Source organism: Etheostoma spectabile, chromosome 7, assembly GCF_008692095.1.
Source record: "Etheostoma spectabile isolate EspeVRDwgs_2016 chromosome 7, UIUC_Espe_1.0, whole genome shotgun sequence".
NCBI lineage: Eukaryota > Metazoa > Chordata > Actinopteri > Perciformes > Percidae > Etheostoma > Etheostoma spectabile.
The window spans coordinates 27034822-27055413 of record NC_045739.1 but is presented as its reverse complement, the minus strand read 5'-3'; the positions used below and the strand labels follow the sequence as shown (position 1 = coordinate 27055413).

The following is a 20592-nucleotide window of genomic DNA, read 5'->3' as shown; positions in this document are numbered from 1 at the left end:
TTTGAGAAATAGCTGCACACAAAAACAACACTGTAGATCACATGTCAGGTTTTGCAGAATATACAAAGTGTTTGAGTTCTACATTATATGTGCTATATTTTTAAACTGGCCAGCGTATTTGATCTATGGCTACCAAATCATGTAGGATTTGTTTGTTTTCTGACAGCAACAATGCACTGCTTTATTGCAGTACCAGAGTTAGGCAGGAAACAGAATAATATCTCTGTCAGAAGGGAAACCCAACACCCCCCCTTTACCAAATTATCTCAATGCGTATGCAACTATCTAATTAATCAAATTAATCTTAATTCAGTTAACTTGCAGAGATATAAACTTAGAAAGAAGAGGTGGTTAAATAAATGACAAATGACATAAATGACAACCGTGTTTCTTTTCAGACTTTTATTCTTAAACACCGGAAGAAATCGAAATACAGTATATCCAAAGTATTTCTCACCATCTTTAGTATTAAAATGTACACTCTATATCTTGCCTCCCCTACTGTCCACATGTTCTGTAGTCAAAATAAGATAATAGTGAAGAGTGAAATCACTATTCAAATCATCTTTTTTTCAAATAATTTACCAGAATATAATAGATACTATAGATAAGCTGGCAACAAACAGAGATAAGCCATAACAATGGCTCTGAGCAAGTGCAAACATGGACATAAAGTGCAAACCACAGGAACAAAAACAAAACAAACACATTGAGGTCGGTCAATAAACTGCATGATCCATGCCATCTACCATCATCATCTGGATTACCGTAGAAACATGTTGGGGAGGATTTTTCATGCATTGAGATGTGCACAATGGGGGAATAAGTGATTGTTTGGCTTACACTCTTACACAGACCCCCAACCTGTATTAGCTGACAGTTTGATGGACAAACTAAGGGTGCCTGTTACCCTACACAGTAGGGTCTGACAAGTGCAGTATGCACTTTTTACTCTATGGCAAAATTACGTGCATTGGCCTTCATCTTTATCAGTCCAAAACATCTCAACAGGCCAACTTTAATCAAACACAGGGAACAACAACTGCAGTGTGGGGTCTTTCTTAGCAAATTTCTAAAGTGCATCAGAGCTTATGAAAGTAAATATCTACTCTTATAAACAAATACCAGCAGCCATTGGTACCTTGCATTTCTGGGCCAATTTAGTAGTAAGAGATACCAAGGTCTTTTCTCCACCAACAGTAGCCTGTATAGTCTGTGATCCCACACACCCACAAGACCTGTTGTATTTTGCATGAAGGGGCACTAGTAGCACTTAGAATTAACTCCAGCCGATGCTGTGGTGACGGTGAGTTTGTGAGAACACATGATCAAGAATTTTAGTAGCAATAGACTATTTTACGGGTGGATTACACCATTTGATAATTCACGATAACTGCTGGAATACACTGACAGTCAAAGATGATGTACAACAGTGTAAGAGTACAGTGTTGGTGGAGTCTGCCTTATTAGCCATTGGATATAAAGATTACAACAAAAAACTCTACGCAAGGCTCCCAGTCTATCCATGTCGAACATAAGCTATCCGTCTCTGAATAAGTGAGAGGTGGACCTATGCAGACAGAACGCAGGCCTGACGCTGCTCCCGCCCGTACAGTAGGAAACCCACAGCGGTGCGCAGGTCCTCCAGGTCCAGGTTAGACAGGAAGCTCCTCTGAAGCTCCGCCTCCACCATGTTCCCCCGGAGTCCACTACAGCCCGTCAGGAGAACCACAGCAGACTGGCACAGCAGCCAATCAGCCAGCTTCCTCAAGCCAACGCCATCCTGGTTGGCCAGAGCCTTCCGCCCCCAGAGGCTAAGATGTAGCATGTTAGCTGCCACACGGGCACTGGGGCGCTGCAGAGTAATAATAACATATAAGAGTACTAAAGAATAGTATCAAAGAGTTGGTTTAGTGATAATATCATATACTGTACAAAAAGATGGACGAACTTCCTACCACTGTACAAAAGTGAAGCCAAAATATTCTGGATATGCGCGCCGCCATTTTGTAATTTTGGAGGCAGTGCCTGCACAGTGACGATTGGGCGATGGAGCCGCGGTATCGCTCCATTACACACGCTTGATCACTAGCTAGTCTCAATCAAGAAATTTCACCCAGTTTTTTAGAATCATAAACCTTCTTAAAACCAATTTTATCAGAAAAATGAACACTTGAACAAGCATCAGCTTGATAACAACTACCTAAAATGACAGAAACCACTTCAGGAAAAATGTCTTTGACGTGTACTAGACAGGATCTTTTTGTTTTGGTCAGTGTCCCATGAGCTTCCATGGAGGAGGCGGGGGTTGTGACCTATACAGCAGCCAGCCACCAAAGGGCGATCCAAATGTTTTGGCTTCACTTATAGAGTCCATCCATCAACCCCAGGTTAATTATCAATCATCAAATGTGCACAGCCCCGCTATACCTTGCTTGGGTTCCTCCTGAGGAGCAACTGGATCACTAACTGCACATCAGCTGGACATCCGGAGGGCAGAGGAGGAAGCTGCTTCTCCTGGTAACTCCTGCTCTCCAGTCCCACTGCCCGATAGAAAGGGTTAGGCTGGCCGAATATCTCATAGGAGATGGCACCCACCGCCCAGGCATCCGCCTTGCTGTAGTCAATCACCACACCACACCCCGGAACTGCAGTGGCCACCTTTAGGCAGACACATCATGGTAATGAGAGTGATTAAACATGGGTTATTTAAGAAAAGTAATATTAGGGGTTAACTGTGGTGACTTGTATAAATGTACATAGAGCTTTAACAATTCCAAATTTTGCTGTACAATTAATTGTCTTACAAATAATTTCGATTGACAATCTAATTGTCTATTTCAGTCAAATTTAAAAACATTCATTTCTTTTTCAAACAAATTTAAGTTTTGAATGACAAAATCTTTTGGTTATAGCACTGTTATGTGACCCAGATAATGTTGTAACACAGGTACACTGGCTATGAAGTAAACCACGCCTCTATTATCATAAAACATTTATGCTCATCAGTTAAAAAACAAAAGCATTGATATTATAAAAAAACAGATTTAATTAAATTAGGAGTACAAAAAATAGTCATCACTATTGGCAAACTGTGGCAAAATAGTAATCACTGCATCTGTACTTATGTTTTAATTAATAACTGTATCCCCTCCTTAATTGCTATGACCGTGTATAGGGACAAATGCCAACAACAACTAACAAAAAGCAAAGTTTTAGCTCAACAGTTCGAACAATTTGGCATATCCATACAAAATCAACAATTATCAACAATTAATTATCAAAAGCCATACGCTTCAAGACCAGCTAATGTTAGCAATTAGTCCCAATAGAAATCGCAATTACGTAAAAATATTGCGAATAGACAACTATGTAATAATTGCTACTGGCCAAATTGTACAAGTGTTTTAAACTAAATGTTTTGTCTTGGTGTGTCAAACTCCTGTTTGTGTAAATCTGTATTGTACAGCATTGTATAAACAATGATTCTTGCACACATCCCTTTAAAAAACACACCCTTTTGGGTGTCTGATGTGCTGTGCTTCTTTATTACCGTTCTGCTGTACAGGGATCAATAAGAGACAGCTCAGCAACTGTTGGCCATTCCTATTTCACGAATAACAATAAAGAGCTGCTAAAGCCTACCTCGGGGGCCATAAGGGAGGCATTCCCTCCCCTGTTGACCCACATGCTGTTGAAGGGCAGCTGTAGCTTGGAGTCACTCTGAGCCAAGCAGCAGCCAAAGTCAGTAATCACTAAACGAGGACAACCATCTGCATGAAGACAAAATCAATTGTAATGTTAACAGTGAACTGATGTAATCAAATCCATGAATTGTTCTCTTGCTGACCTTATATTTCTCTGACCTGAGTCAAACTCCAACAGCACGTTGTCCGATTTGAGATCCCTGTGGGCAACACCCTGTCTACACAGGTGGTCAACCCCCTCCAGGAGCTGCAGCACCATCAGAGAGCCCTGCCTGCGGCCGGGTGTTGACATTTCCAAGTACTGTCGCAGCGTGCCGGGGTAGCTGTAGCACAGAAGACACAATGTTAGTCGTACTCCACTCTACACCAGCAGTTTTCTCATAAACACCTCTTTTCAAGTTGTAATCCTTAAGTTTTTCATAAAATCCAAGCCACTTTGTGATACTATGTATGATCTGAGATCCGAGTTTTTCCCAGCAAAAGTCGTTCAATGTATTTCCATTCTGTCATTACCTCTCTATATAGTGGTGGAAAGTGGGATTTATTCTTCTGCGGAAGCTCCACGCTGAGCCTTGACCACAGTCTACATAAGTGGCCTGAAGTTTATACTTGTGCGTTGGAGTGTGTGTGTCAATCTCTTTAAGAGAATATCAGGGCAGTTTGGGGGTGTACGTGGGGTGTGAGTGGTAGAGCGAGTGAGAGTGTGGCGGGAAATTCCCTTCGGAGCAGGTACGGACTCTAGAGGCATAGTGAGAGAAACAAAGTGTCTCCCCTGTGCTTTCTGACCACAGTGGGAAATCTGCAGCAGGAATTTTTTTATTTTTTTTATTTTATTTTTTTAAAGATGCTTTTGGGGCTTTTTCACCTTTATTTGACAGGACAGCTAGGTGAGAAAGGGCGGGGGGGAGACATGCAGGAAATCGTCACAGGTCGGATTTGAACCCTGGACCTCTGCGTCGAGGAATAAACCTCCCTGTGTATGTGCGCCTTCTCTACCCACTGATAAGCAAAAGGCCACTGTAGAAGGAAAATTAACCCTCTCCTTGATTTCCTGTTGTTTATGGCAAAGGAGAACGGGAAATTAGTAGGTGGAAATGCAACGCCACCACAGCCAAGCGACGTGTTACGCTGCAATGTGTAATTACATTATTTTTTTATAAAAAGTGCATATCAGGCTACAGCGTAGGCTCCATATATTGTCATGTACCTACGTATGTACCTACAACATAAATTTAATAAAAAGAAGAAGCTTAAATTGGCGTGTGAGTGTGAAGGACACAAATCGTCAACTAGGTGTCACTTTTGTGCTTTAGGAGCCTTTTAGGTAACAGGTGTGTTATTGGATGGGGGAGCCCAAATAGTATTTGACCGCACCGCAATGCCCCAGTAGCTCAAAAATGTTAAAATGTTTATGGAGCTTGATGGACACAGATGAATTCTTACGTTTATTTTGAAGATCATTTAGTGAGCAATACATATCCATAAAATGCAACGAGGACCATCGGACTGTGTTATTTCTAAACAATACGGAGTGTACAGTGTACAGCGAACGCATCAACTAAGTCACAAGTCATAGATTGTTTGTTGTTAGCCCCGTCTAGCAGCCTCTCAGTGGCTTTAAGTTTTAGGCTTAGCCATTAGAAGTGCTTTTCATTTTAACTGGTGGGGTCCGCCATTCCTGCTTGGGATTCAATCCACAGGCAGGAGGGATTCACAGGAAACGACGCAGCATTTGTTACTGTATGCAATTTTATCTCACAAATATGTATGACTCACTTCCCACTCACTTATCCACTAATGCTGTTTCAGAGCTGGAACTGCTCATTTTAACCAAAACTTTCATTCTGCTCCAAGCTAAAAGCATTTAACTGGCAAAACACATGCATTCACATGAAAACGCAATGTATTTTCACCATGGTTGATGCTGACAGCCATTGTGCATTAAAATGCATCAAAAAAGACAATTGTCATTGTTCTGATTTTCTTTACAGTGGATCCGGTTTAAATATTGCAGGGAGTAATGGAACATAAAGGAACAGCCACAGCAAATAGTTAGATAATAAAATGTAGTGTGCCCTGCTCTTATGTGGAAAACTACTTGCACCATGTGCAGCACGACATTAGATCATGACAGGTACACAAGCTGCTCAACAACAGTTTGCTGCGGTATTAAACTGCACCTGAAGTGTTTTCCCTAGGATTGTGGAAGACTATAGCGCAGGGTTTTAGGGGTCCTCTCTCAAGAAAATTTTGTTTTAAATAAAGAAAATATTTGGACTAATATTACGTCTGTATCTAAAACATTGAAAAAAACCTACAGCAGATGATAAATAAGACTCAAAAAGCTTAAAAACAAAACTTGCTAAAGATGTCCACTGGGGTTCGACTACAATCATTAGATCTGGGAAAAGTAATTTAGTTAGTTTTGATGCTCACATGATTTTACATTAATTTTGCTTAGGTGGTGCTCAAAACAGCTTGGGTGCTGCACCTAAGCCTCATAACTGTGGGAAAAAACCCTGCACTTGCTGTTAACATAATTTACCACAGTTGTCACCAAATCAACCGGGATTTATGATGATGACTTTAAGATGAAGCGGGTGACAGTTGTTTTTAAATCAGAGAGAGTGAAAGATGGCAGGTCTTACTTCTTCATGACGAGGAAAAGAGTGCGATTGTTGCCCAGACCAGCAGGGTTAAGCCTGGCTGGCAGCACATCTGGATACTCTTCTTGGGCACCTGCTAGCAATGGGACGTCCGCTGTGAAAGCCCGGTACACTCTGATCACATTAGGGTGTACTGATACTCGTTTGGGCAGGACTCCAAACTGTCTGCATGGAGAGAGCTCACAGCAGTTCATAAGCATTTTCCTGCACCATGTTCAGGACTCCAAGACTAGTATATGAAAGTCACACATAGGGCTAGGCACCTAATTCAATACTTTTAAGCCCCGACCCAATTACATCTAAATTAGAGAGTATTGGAAAATGCCTAGTCATTCAATACCAAATTTCAATACCTAAGGAATAAATCTCTTCAGCATCAGTGAACCAATAAATATGCAGCATGCTTCTACTAAGCTCTGATCATGTTGGTGACTGGCTGTCTAACGTTACACGTTGTAGAGACATGCAGGAAAAACTCTACGTTACGCATGGAGACAGGGCTCACGTAGTAGGAGCTGAAAAATGTATACAAAGATTTGTGGCTAAATGTGTAATGTTGTTATCGTTGTTTAATAAAATTGGTATTGAAAAAGGTAAAGTTTAGGAACTGACATCAAAGTCAAAGTATTGGTATCTGTATGGAAAATGTTTGAACAATCCCCAGACCAGTCATACATACCCGTCCAGAGCGATTTCTTCTCTTTCCCGCTTTAAGGCCAGGGGGCCTGCAGGCACCAGCTCTTGTGACATGGATTTTAATATTGCCTCACTTGACGACCCGGCCTGCAAACAAATGGCATTAAAAGATACATGTCAGCCCTGATCTGTGCCTGTCATCTGTTAGGACTAGTTCCTACAACTGTGAGCAAAAAGTGTGCAATATTGTATAATACCAACCCCAAAGTTCCACATCATCTTGATAGCCATAGGGAAGGTTCTTAGCGAGCAGCATGTCAGAGACCGAGCCGTCTCCCCTTTCTCTTCGTCTTCTCTCAGCTGCACCATGGAGCACTTGCTAGCACTCTCCTTCGGAGGGGCAAACCGAGCTGCAGCCTCGTACACAGCAGCATTGGAGCCTTTCCCAATCTGATTCCCGATAATGTAGTCCTCCAGTTTATATCCCGAGGTGAATGGCTTGAGTGGGCTCTGAAATCTTTTCTTCCTAAACACCGCCTGCAAATTTGGAAAATATATTATAAGATGCAAAAAGATAGTTATGTGCACACCCCATCTGAAGGCCAGTTGAAGGATATGGATATGCATGGTTAAAAGTGAATACAAATGAAAGCATCAAGACACAAGATACGTTTATGGTCACTGTTCTGTTACAATGAAACGTTGTTTGGAGCAAGCCTGTAGATACCTATTTAAGGATAAAAACTATTACGAAGTATAACAGTGAGTATAAGATAAGAATATATAAAATAAGATACATGTAACATATTAAAAACCACATTTACACAGAATAAAAGTGACCCATACAGGAAGCAAGTGAAGCCAGTGGTGCAACATGATTTGAGAGTTATTGCCAGAATAATTTTTGTATAGTATAGTGCATGACTGCACTTTAAATTAAAAGAGGTAGGATAACTTATAAACAGTCACAGTGGTTAAGATAGAAACATCCTACGCAGTAGTAACAGCAGTAAGAAGGAAATGGTCAGGATTAGTGCTAAGCAGGTGGACAACTTTTACTTTAGATCTCAATAAAATCCATACACAACAACAATACTCAAATCCTTTACTAAATTAAGACTAGAGTGTTTTTGGATTAAAATTTGGTTTTATGTAAAAGTACAGAAGTATTACTAGCAAAATATTAAGTATGCAGAATGTTTTGTTATACATTTTTGTATTAATTATATTGTTGGATCATTAATACTGGTGTTGATATGTTAGAAGATTTTAAATTGGTATAAAATAAAATAGTTAATTTTATGTCCTTTGTTGGGTAGGCTAGTTTAATCTACAACAACAATGCACACTATTTTATAAGTTGATCATATGTTTTGTATGTAAAATGTCAATCAGGAAGTAGTTACAGGTAGTCAGTTAAATGTAGTGGAGTTGTTATCAAAGTTATTTTATACAGTACTTAAGAACAACTTTATCTGGGGACACCATACCTGGATCTCCTCACATGTCGCCGCACTATTTCTGTCATCTTCAAGCTGTTGTTCGATAAGCCCCACACCGAGGCCAAAAGCCAAAAACACGGCCCTGTTTCGCGGGGACCCGCCGCTAAACCTTCTCCTGAAGCCGGCGGACTGAAGCTGGGCTGCCAGGCCCTTCAGAGAGGTGCGGTAATAGCGGTACCGAGACGGCAGGAAAGCCTGAGGCTGAACGGTGCGGACCGACGGGCCTACACGGAAACGGTCAGCTCGGAGCTTTGCTGCGACTCGGCCACCCGATTTCAGGAGACCCAGCTGAAACACCGAGCGGCCCAACTCAAGCCCCCGGCTAATAGCGTGTTTCACTGACATAATTTACCCGGAAAGGTAACTTAAGTTGTTTACTGAGTCGGCTTGAATCAGGCAGTTCTCTGCTATCTCAGGCAAGGACAGTGTCGTAAACAAAACAACTGTTACTGAGCATGCGCGATAATGACAGGTGACCTAGATATCTTCACAACAAGTGATTGCATTATGTTCGCCAGCCTTATTTAAATATAAAGACTGATTCCAGTTTTTTTTTTCTTCTGCCTTCTTTCAACACACAGTCTGTGGACAACTACATTTTCAGCTCATATATTTGATGGTTGAACATGCTACATAATAAGTCACAATGTAATTCAAAGGAAGTGTTTTTTATTTCTGCTGATAGATTATATGACAGATTTTACCATACAAACACACATGTAGAACAATGCCTATATTCTGTATATTCAAGTTTACTGTACGGTTCTCAACCTTTTGCAAGCTGCCCCCCCCCAAAAAAAAAGTTGGTTCATTGCAGTTGCCCCCCCTTCTTCCTGGCGCCACCCCAACTACACCACCTTGCGTAGCTAGATAGATAGAGAGACAAAAATCAACTATATCAACTATATATTCTTATTATTTTATTTTAACAAATGGGTCTTACAACTGGTCTCTTCATCTTCCTCCTCCTGATCACTCTCTACCTCTGTCCCTCTCTCTGAATCTGCAGCCTCCTCTTCCTCCCTGTCATCTTTATCTGCCTCAGCCTGATCACTAACCGCCTCTGTCCCTCTCTCTGAATCTGCAGCCTCCTCTTCCTCCCTGTCATCTTTATGCCTGCTCTGACCTGACTGGACTCTCCAGTTGACTGACTTCTCCTTCTTCATTTCCCTCCTCCTCTTCGTCCTGTGCACTAGGCCTACTCATAATTTGAATATAAATGATCAGTTTCAGCAGTGAACCACTGTTATACAGCATCCATTCAAAAACATTCATATACTAGGCCTACATAGGGTGACCATATTTTGATTTCCAAAAAAAGAGGTTACTCGGCCGGCCTCGAAACACAAATTGTCTTTTACAGAGGTTAATGAACATTATTTATTATGCCTCAATGGTATAAAAATAACTTATGTAGCATAATAAAATAAAATATGTAACAACCTGTAACAAAGTAATAGATCTTTTCAAATAAATAAATATGAAATAATGTTCTAAATATGACCTATTCTGTGTCAGCTTCAAAATCTAGCTTCAACTAAATATCTCTTAAAACCTTTTCAATGTAACGAGATAAGGTTTTTCAGTGTCCATGTGAGCTTTGAGATCTCCAGTACCTTTATTAGACACTGAAGCATATGTACTAGCTTTGCATACGGGGCACTCCGCTTCCTACTTGTCCCGACCGGGACGGTACGTGGAAAGTTTATTTTGCAGTTCAACTGTGAAGCTGCCCTTACGCTTCAGCATTTTCTGTGCAATGCTGCTCCGCAGTCTGATCTGCTCCCTGTATGTGCTCCCTGTGTGTTCTTCCTGTACATGTGCTCCCTGTCTGATCAGCTCTCTGTATGTGCACCCTGTCTGATCTGCTCTCTGTATGTGCTCCCTTTCTGATCTGCTCCCTTGTATGTTGTCCCTGTTTGATCTGATCCCTGTATGTGCTCCCTGTCTGATCAGTTCCCAGTACGTGTGCTCCCTGTCTGATCTGCTCTCCGTATGTGCTCCTGTCTGATCTGCACCCTGTATGTGCTCCCTATCTGATCTGCTCCCTGTATGTTCTTCTTGTCTGATCTGCTCCCTGTATGTGCTCCTTGTCTGATCTGCTCCCTGTATGTGCTCCCTGTCTGATCAGTTCCCAGTATGTGTGCTCCCTGTCTGATCTGCTCTCCATATGTGCTCCCTGTCTGATCTGCACCCTGCATGTGCTCCCTATCTGATCTGCTCCCTGTATGTGCTCCCTGTCTGATCCCCTCCCTGTATGTTCTTCTTGTCTGATCTGCTCCCTGTATGTACTCCCTGTATGTGCTCCCTGTATGTTCTTCCTGTACATGTGCTCCCTGTCTGATCAGCTCTCTGTATGTGCACCCTGTCTGATCTGCTCTCTGTATGTGCTCCCTGTCTGATCTGCTCCCTGTATGTGCTCCCTTTCTGATCTGCTCCCTTGCATGTTCTCCCTGTTTGATCTGATCCCTGTATGTGCTCCCTGTCTGATCAGTTCCCAGTACGTGTGCTCCCTGTCTGATCTGCTCTCCATATGTGCTCCCTGTCTGTTCTGCACCCTGTATGTGCTCCCTATATGATCTGCTCCCTGTATGTGCTCCCTGTCTGATCTGCTCCCTGTGTGTGCTCCTTGTCTGATCTGCTTCCTGTATGTACTTCCTGTCTGATCTGCTCCCTGTATGTGCTCCCTGTCTGATCTGCTCCCTGTATGTGTTCTAGGGCTGCACGATTATGCCCAAAATGATAATCGCGATTATTTTGATCAAAATTTTGATCGTGATTATTCTCACGATTATTTGTTGATTTTAACCAAAACAAATTTTATTGTCACATAGGCTATTTATAACTGCGAGAGGGAGTGTGATGGACGCTACTCACAGAGAGACGGCTGACTCATTATGAACGGGTCCAGCACGGGGTCGAACGGCGGATACACACGTCGTGTGTATTAAAAAGTCTGTATCTTCACTGCGCTGCATTTTTATGAACTATGATATTCTGGCCATGGGTCACATCTCTGGTCCTGGTCCAGGCTTTGGAACAGCGCTCCGTCTCCCACGCTGTTACTCTACCACTGAAGTTAGCTGCATTCAAAAACTTCTTCTGTGTTCTTCGCCGTAGCGGCCGCGATAACAGTTTACCCGCGGAAACACTGGTACAAATACAGGTTTGCCCCCTCATACTTACCAATATACAGCTGTGTTAATGAAAAAATTAAAACTGTAGACAAATATCAGAAGTGTGGACCGGTGGCCGCTGTTGGCGGGGCGCGGAGAGTAAGACGAGAGAGCGTAGAAAGATCCAACACAGGCACGGCTTTACAGACGAAATGGGTCATGTAACGCAAAATTAAACCGTATCCATATAAACAGCATTGCAGCGGATGCGAGGACATTAGCACCGGTGCGTCCTAGAAGAGCTAACAGACGCTACTAGCTAACAGCTAACAGACGCTAACTAGCACCGACTAGCACTGGTCACTGCTGTTGTCTGAAAAACAACAAATGGGACAAAGTGTTGCGTTTACTGGTAAACTGGTAAACCTTGAGACTGACGTATTACCGACTGCTATCTGTTGAGTTTTCCTCACGCTATTCTGTCCTCTGTGACTGTCTACATCTAGAAACTTAGCTGCACGGGTGCAGTGAACTACTCTGACTGGCTCATGAGCAACGGCTTTATGGAGCGGGAGATTGGCTTTGCCAAAAACCCGGAGCGTTCTATGAAATGACGCTTTATAAAAATAATCGCTCGATCACGCAAATTTGATCTTGGAAGTCCAAAATCGTTTTTAAAAAACCCGTTTTCCTGGCAAATAACCATGGTTTTCAAGTCTCTTTTGGTTAATAAAAAGAGCAGAGCCATGTTTCTTTTTTCTTTTTCTTTGTTACAAAAAAAATAAACCCAAAAGGTTTTTAAAGCAAAAATGCAGTAGCCCAAAGCCCCCGTAGAGTGTCTTTGTAACTTGCATGGCAGTTTTATGAAATTAAAATCGCTGAATAAAGTTTTCCTTTTTTAATTTTGAGGTGAAATCGCATAGCAATGTTTTTGGCCTTTAAGGCTCATAAAAAAACGGTTTTTGATCTATTTGCCCTATTTTTGGTTTTTCTGAGGTTTGTTAGAGTTTTTTCATTGGGACCAGCGTGTCGTGGGGGGGAAAATTTATTTAAATTGGCCTAATTGGTTCAGCTGTGTTGTGCACAGAAAGGTCCTTTTTTTTGACGGGTTAAGGTAGTTTAAAAAAAGGGCTTATTTTTTTGATTAGTTTGTTTATTTTAAATAATAGATTGTCTTTCCCAAAGGAATTTAAAACTTTTGGACAACAATTTATTCAGGGAAGTTTATAAAAAGAGCATTTCCCCAATGTCAGGGTTTTTATTTAAAACCGAACAAAGGGAACTGGTGCAACACAGATGTTGTGATTAACCAGGAAATGTCATTAATTGGCGTTTATGTTCATGATGGAAGGCAAGAATCTTGAACGACAGTTTAGCATAAAAAACTCGGGGTTTATCAATCAGGGTTTTTTAGAAAACATTGAGAAGGATCCGTGTAACCCAGTACTTTGGTAGAGGGTATTTTAAAAAAATATAAATGGGCAGGGGGAAATTTCCATTTATCTTGTTTTTAACCTATTGCCCAGCTTATGTTTAATTTTTTTTTAAAAACTTCTATCTATACTAATACTAAGATAATAATGATAACAAAAATACAATATAAAAAAAGGACAATTAGGTTTATTTGGGTTTTTTTTTCTCTATGAACAAAAAAGAATGGAAACAATTTTGTAAACATATTCCCACATTTCCCGAAAATTACTCAAACCCCCTGCGGCTCAAATCCATCCCAAAACTTTTATGAATTGAAATTAAAAAAGTTTAAAGGAAAAGTGTTTTAAAAATAAAATAACAAAAAAAGGTTTTAGAAATGAAACCCCCCTTGTTTTTGTTTTCAAATAAATAAATTTTAAAGCCGTTTTTTTTACTGCCGTCAAGGATTGTGGTGACTGTTCATGGTGTCTTAATGTTGTTCCGTAATCCATTTGATCCAATGGATGTAGTTCCTCACTTTGGTGTAGACTCCAGGGAAGTAAGGGTTTGCACAGCTGATACCCCAGGAGACAATGCCCTCAAAGAGGCCGTTGCAGATAAGGGGACCACCGGAGTCACCCTGTGGATCACCAAGACAAATCCCAGATGATGGACTAACTAAAACAGTTGCTGAAGTAGGAAACACGCATGCAGAGCAACAATGAAGAGAGGGGTAATAATGTTACTAGTGATAACATGCACTGCACAGCGGTGGTGGAGGAAGTACTCAGACATTTTACTTTAGTAAAAGTAGCCAAAACCTCAGTGTAGTAACACTCTGTTACAAAGTGTAATGAAAGGAACAACATTTTTTAACATCAAATGTACACAAAGTACTCATTATGCAGAATGGCCTGTTTCAGAATAATGTATTATATAATTTAATTATAGTTATTGATGCATTAAGGTGAGACCCTGCAGGCAAAAGCATAATTTTTCAAATTTGAGTTTTTCATTCCATTAGATATCTTCTTGCAGACTGTTATAGATAAGAAAACATCCAAAATACACATTTAGATGTTCATTGTACTACACTTTTTGCGCCTGTGAATTTCTTCTAAATTCACCAAAGGTTAGCTTCAGAGAATGCTTCATTTGCATACTTAAACATACAATTTCAGAAAACTTGTAAGACAAAATAAATTTGTCATAATGTAAGTAATCAACAGGGGTTGGATTCTATATATATATATATATATATATATATATATATATATATATATATATATTGCACAATAATGTGTCTGCAAAGTCATTGAGTCGAATTAATGAAGTGAAGTAGCACAACATTTGCATACACAACATTGTAGTGGAGTAGAAGTATAAAGAAGCATAACATGTAGTTAGTTGAAATACAAGTACCTCAGTACATTAAATGTACTTAGTTACTTTCCACCACTGCTACACAGGACATCATTATGCTACATTGTACTGTACTAACTAAAACGTGCAACGCAGAATCATATTTCCTTTGGGATGAATAAAGTATCTATCTATCTATGCCGAGCAATAAAAAGGGAAATAGAGCATGCAGCACATGCATCAGAACAAAAGAAAGAAACAATCTGTACCTGGCAGGAATCTTTGCCACCTAGTTGAAATCCAGCACACAGCATGTTTGAAGTGATCCTCCCCCTGTAGTAATAGAAGCAGAGAGGCACTATTCTCACGTCCACAGAACGTAGCACAGGAGACAGGTAGTAACTGTAAATCTGTGTCACACCCCAGCCGCTCACTGTGCATACGTCATAAAAAAGCGGAGGAGTGCTTTCATCAGGCAGAACAGCTGGCTGGACGTTGGCATTCAGCTGGGCTGGCCTACTCAGCTGTAACACAAACCACAGTTTGTCACTCCAGAACCAGAACGACGCGTGTGTGCGTGTCTCAAGAGCTCTGCGTACCATATCTGCTGTTTCTCCTGCTTACCTTGATCATCATGATGTCGCTGTCGAATGAGTTGTAGTTAAAGTTGTGGACAAATATCTTTGAGACATTAAAGACCTGTTCAAATCCTTCTTCCGTGGTCAGGCTGTGCTCACTTAACACCACCAGCATTCGACTGCTCCTGATGGTCAAAAACAGACAGAGTGCTTCAGAAATGACCCTTTAACTGTAAAATATCCTTTTCACATAGTTACTGTCACAATTCCTTCCTCATTATATATTAACATATTCAATTATAACATCTCAAAACATCAGTGTCAATCAATCAATCAATCAATCATCAAACCAACCAACCAACCAACCAACCAGTAAACAACCAACACAAATAACCCCCCCCCCCCCCCCCCCCACCACACCACACACACACACACACACACAGAGGCAAGGAACTTAAAACCAAAAGATCAAATAACTACATGGAATCTGTAAACAATGGCTAATAAGTTGCCTACATTAACTGCAGATTGTGGAAAACAATCCATAAAATACAAATAAATAAATAAGTAGAATAACAACTTATGAAATCAGTTATAAAACCAATCAAAACAAACAAGCTACATGTAAATATATAAACAAATAGATCATAAGTAGATAGATTACAAAAAATGTTTAATAAAATGGATAAATAAAATGGACACATAACTGTTTGATGAAAGGCCTGACCAAAATGGTAGCTTTTGCCTTTAAGATAGATAGAATAATGATAGATAGATAGTTATTGATCCCCAAAAAATGGGAAAATATGGCAGCAAACATACATCAGTCACACAGCACAGAATACTGTATAAATAGAAATGAAACACTAGGATACAATGTGCATCCGTAAAAAAATATCAACAGTTCTTACGGTCTCCAGCAGTGGGCAGCAGACACCACCCACTCAGGGTGCACTAGGGTTCCTCCACAGTAGTGTTGCTTGGTATCACTGAACTGCAGGGATGCCTGGTATTTGATAGAGTACGGCAGGACCTCCTGACCCCCTATGATCCTCTGTGGAGACACTCCTGTAGACAGTAAAAAAGAACGGGTGCTGTGTGAATTTATTTCATATTTAATGCTCTGTGGTCTTCATAATCTTAAAGAGTGGTTGGAGGCAGTCTTAAGGCCATTTCAGCAAAAATTTCCTACATCCGTTACTTCTTATATATATACACATATTTCTTGTTTTCACCCTCATGTCAGCCAGTGTTCTGTGAAAGTCTCTTTCAATGTGGTTCTACATCTTGAGTAGGATTTTATACATGTTATTATGCACACAGGAATTAAAATGTTGTGTTTGAGGAACTTACCTGATAAAGAAAAAGCCAAAAGCAAAAGCACAATAGCAGCGCCTGGCAGCGGAGCCATAGTTTGACTTATCATCTGTAATCAAAGTCAAAGTGTCTTTATTAGTCTACTTGAGGAGAAATTTGTTTTCAATGCTGGGAAAAAATAGCTGCAAGAGTTACAACAGAGACACACAACTAGCGCATGGTTATAACTAATACAGAACCATGACTTTTAATGTGTATAATAAAATGCATTTAAATACCCTGACAATCCTTTTTTTAGATTATTTTTGGGGCTTTTCCCTTTATTTTAATGACAGTGGATAGACATGAAAGGGGGAGAGAGATGGGGGATGACATGCAGCAAAGGACTTTAGGTCAGATCCGAACCCGGGCCGCTGCAGGACTCAGCCAACATGGGGCGAACGCTCTTACTGGGTGAGCTAGAGGCCGCCCAATAACTGGACAAACCAGATGAAATCCAATTATGTTTGTGTGAACTTGAACACAATAATTGCATTGTTTCAAATTATGATTAGGCTGTACACATGCACAAATTTGCTGCATAATTTATTCTTTGAAATGTTCAAAGATTACATAGTTACTGAAATGACACTAAATAATGACAAAAAGTTCACAACCTTCTTCTAAAATCAATGGCTAAACCTTATTCCTTATCGGTCTACTTTACTGAATCACCATAATTTTGAACCTAATATTTACTAAAATGATACACTGTACACACACACACACATATATATATATATTTCAATTTTAAGATACATGACAGAAAAACCTTGTAATGTAGGGATATGGGTTGTTTACAAAAAAAACATCTTACCCTGTAATATGAGCAACTCGCTGAATATAAATCATTAATTTTGAATGAAAAGGTTTGGAATGACTTTCTACTTACCTGTACAAACACAGCAACCTTCAGAGCATCTCCAACTGTGGGACCAATGCTCTCCAGTTGCCTTTTATAGAGTAACTGAACCTTTGCTCAAATCTTTTTGTTCAAATGATCTTTTGTCTTGTTTTGTGCTTTGAGCATCTCACGCTGGAACAATGCAACTGACCTAGTACATGACAAAGCTGTTGTTCTCATGTATTATGTCTGTTCCTAAGATCTTGTCTTCTGCATGCACCTTGGGATATGCAGAGGCATCAGAAGTATTCACATTCAATACTCAGGTAGAAGTATAGACACTAGGGTTTAAAACACTTCTGTAGAAGTTAAAGTATCAATTCTAGCTTTTTACTCAAGTAAAAGTGTAAAATGACTTGTCTCAAAACTACTTAAAGTATAAAAGTAAAAAGTAATGTAAGGCGGAAAAAATGCCATTGAGGACAAAAGCTAAAAAGGATAAGGATCTAACACAGTGCTCTAGCTATCGGCCTCTGAGCCTGCTTAACGCTGACATAAAAATCTTTGCAAAGCTGAGCCCGTCGTTTGGAGTCTCATATGGCAAAATTAGCGAACTCTGACCAAACAGGGATCATATAAACGGGACTAGCAGCAGATAATGTTAAACGCCTTCTTCACACATTGTTGATGTGGCAGAAGACAGTAAGACCCCAATGTCACTTCTTTCTCTTGATGCAAAGAAAGCCTTTGACAGACTTGAGTGGGCATTTTTATGGTCAGTCTTAGAAGTGATGGGCTTTGGTTACACTTTCATTGGTATGATAAAGTTTTGTATTCTAATTCCTCAGCCCGAGCATTAACTGGACGCACCTCCTCCTCTTTATTTTCAGTTTCTAGATCCTCAAGCCAAGGTTGCCCCTTGAGTTCTGCACTATTTGTCATTTCTCAAGAGCCTCTGGCTCAAGCCATTCGCCAATTTATTATGATGTCACCCATAAGCATTTGTAACACACAGCATCATCTCTCATTATTTGCGGCAGATTTAGAGTCTAGAGATTTAGTCTTTTTAGAAAACCCATCTCCGTCTCTTCCTCTCCTATCTTTATGCAAGGAGTGTGGAAGCTTAGCAGACTTTGAAATTAACTGGTCAAAATTTGCACTCCTTCATTTAAATGACTGCCCACAACTCAACCACCAGGGTCCTCATTGTAAGATATTAGTAAGGCCTTTCTTCACGGTTTAAATTGCAAAAAAACTGCCACTGGGGAGATATCAATGTCTAAAGTCAGGAAAACTGTCTGTCTGCACATTTGTGGGCATGGGTTTTAAGGAGTATAGCATCAGTAGGCTGGAGGTGGGCGATTTCATACATCTGACCCATGGGAAAATACATTTACCGTTTGGCCTAGGGAACAAAGCCTTGCTGAGAACACAAAACCCTTTGAAAGGCCTTGTTAATCAGTCATATCAAGAGGATATTGAGCTGGGGAACATAGAACCATGGGAATGTGATTTGCTCCTGTATGGAATATGGTTGACATATCGGACTTGATGAAAATGGTTAATGGGGTGGCCTCGAGCTCGTTTTCCCCTTGTAGGCTGAGGCCTGCAGCTTTGCGGGTTCAAATCCAACCTGCTGCGTGTCATCCCCCATCTCTCTCCCCCTTTCCAGTCTATCCACTGTCACTGTATATTAAAGGGAAAACCCCTAAAAAAGAATCGATAAAAAAAAAAAATGCTGGTTAATAATCATGTAAATTGGAAATATTTTAATTAAATTAAACAAAAATAGCCATCCCTCAAATTACAAATCATGCTGATGACCAACTGTTTCTTACGCATTCTAAACTGCATGAATACTTTTGACTGTGAATTGATCCACCTTTTTACCTATGAACTGTACATACAGTATATTAAAATAACAAAACAAAGTCATACTTATGTTTAAGAGGTTTGGTAGGTAAGTGCAATTTATTGTTTACCCCAATATTTTGAGATCCAGTAAAATAATCTATTTTTATTATATATTCATGTAATAGGAATTCCTCTTTGACTAGCTGAATATTTTAGACCTTTTTCCAAGAAGGAAATGCATCAGGATGCCAGTGCTGAGTCATTGCTGCAGCATAGATGTGATGACAGCGATACTAGTACACATAAGACATTAGTGTCACACCAGTCTAAAGACTGAAAACCAAGATTATCTCAGGATCTCCAGCACGTGAAACATGTTACAGTATCATGAATTAGTTCTTTTTTTAAGTCACTTTTATACTTTTTCTTTTGTAATTTCAGTTATTAAAAATGACAAAGAGTGTTTGCCATCTTGCAGTCCATTTAAAATCATTTAAAAGGAGCTTTGTTTATAATCTCTGTCAAATCTTATAAATGCAATGAAATACTGCTGTTTGGCAATTGTGGAAAAAGTAGTCAGATTATTTACTTAAGTAAAAACACTAATACAACACTGTAACAAATACTCTCAAAGTAATTGTCCTGCAGTGACAACGTTACGTGAGTAAAAGTATGTAGGTATCATCAGGAAAATGTGCTTAAAGTCTTAAAAGTAAGAGTACGCAATGCAGAAAAATCCTCACATTTTAGAAACTGGTAACGATTAAAACTGTCAATCAACTAAGTGTGTAATAGTCTAATCCTTTTAGCTGTACATCTACATGTGTCGGGTAGTTTAAATTATAATAAAACATTGTATTTTATAAACTACATGTGTTTTGTTTGCCTAATTTGTAAAGTAACTAGAAACTAAAACTGTAAGATTAAAGTAGTGGAGTAAAAAGTACAATATTTCTCTCTGAAATAGCGACGTAGAAGTTGAAAATGGAATGAAAATATAAGTAAAGTACAATAACTTCAATATTTGTACTTAAGCACAGTGCTTGAGCAAATGTAGTTACCACTGCTGTTTGGAGAGACGTTAAAACCCTTTCAACTTAACAAAACAAGGAAAGCCTGTATACTAGATAATGATAAGGGAATTGTAAAAAAGAGGAGAGTAGGGATTGGAGCATTGTGATTTGTGACATAGCGTGGATCTTTCATTCCTGTGCCAGACAGATGAATGTGAGAACAGGGAGCTGGCAGCCATGTGCGATCATGACAGCACTTGGATTAAAGAGTGGGTCATGTTTAAAAAAGGCAGTGGTCAGCACTCAGGGGATGTGAGAGCACGGCTATAGCTATCAGTAGCCAAGAGAGATCAGGAACTCCATAGAGAGATGGTAGCAGTGATGAGACGTGCCTGAGTTCTGCTCCATGCAGCACTGGTTTGGCCTAGTCGGATGCAAAAGCTTTTACTACTTGTCATCACTGAAAACCCTTCAGTGAGGGGAGACGGTAACATTACAGTGATGAAGAGCTGCAGAGACTCTGTTTCTCTTTTCATTTAGGACCC

At 40.0% G+C, this 20592-nt stretch overlaps 2 protein-coding genes and 1 long non-coding RNA gene across 4 annotated transcripts; all 3 read right to left on the bottom strand.

The window, feature by feature from the left end:
- Positions 1–391: 391 nt before the first annotated feature.
- LOC116691980 (uncharacterized) lies at positions 392–9238 on the bottom strand. Its single transcript, XR_004332602.1, has 3 exons — positions 9227–9238; positions 8956–8960; positions 392–911 (listed from the first exon to the last, which is right to left on the bottom strand). It is a non-coding gene; the product is annotated as an uncharacterized LOC116691980 (long non-coding RNA).
- pink1 (PTEN induced kinase 1) lies at positions 1062–8939 on the bottom strand. The gene is made up of 8 exons (XM_032519898.1): positions 8500–8939; positions 7271–7546; positions 7053–7156; positions 6356–6538; positions 3867–4030; positions 3646–3773; positions 2431–2661; positions 1062–1855 (listed from the first exon to the last, which is right to left on the bottom strand). The coding sequence occupies exons 1-8, from the start codon at positions 8854–8856 to the stop codon at positions 1571–1573; spliced, it is 1728 nt and encodes a 575-aa protein (XP_032375789.1). The 5' UTR covers positions 8857–8939; the 3' UTR covers positions 1062–1570.
- Positions 9239–9611: 373 nt separating the features above from the next.
- LOC116691973 (trypsin) lies at positions 9612–17362 on the bottom strand. 2 transcript variants are annotated; one of them, XM_032519921.1, is made up of 7 exons: positions 17229–17362; positions 16334–16406; positions 15892–16048; positions 15027–15165; positions 14672–14926; positions 13496–13680; positions 9612–9627 (listed from the first exon to the last, which is right to left on the bottom strand). In XM_032519921.1, the coding sequence occupies exons 2-6, from the start codon at positions 16404–16406 to the stop codon at positions 13531–13533; spliced, it is 774 nt and encodes a 257-aa protein (XP_032375812.1). In that variant the 5' UTR covers positions 17229–17362; the 3' UTR covers positions 9612–9627; positions 13496–13530. The 2 variants fall into 2 exon arrangements, with proteins under 2 accessions (XP_032375812.1, XP_032375811.1); XM_032519920.1 differs by lacking the exon at positions 9612–9627 and having other exon boundaries at positions 13304–13680; positions 17229–17361.
- Between the last annotated feature and the right edge of the window lie 3230 nt (positions 17363–20592).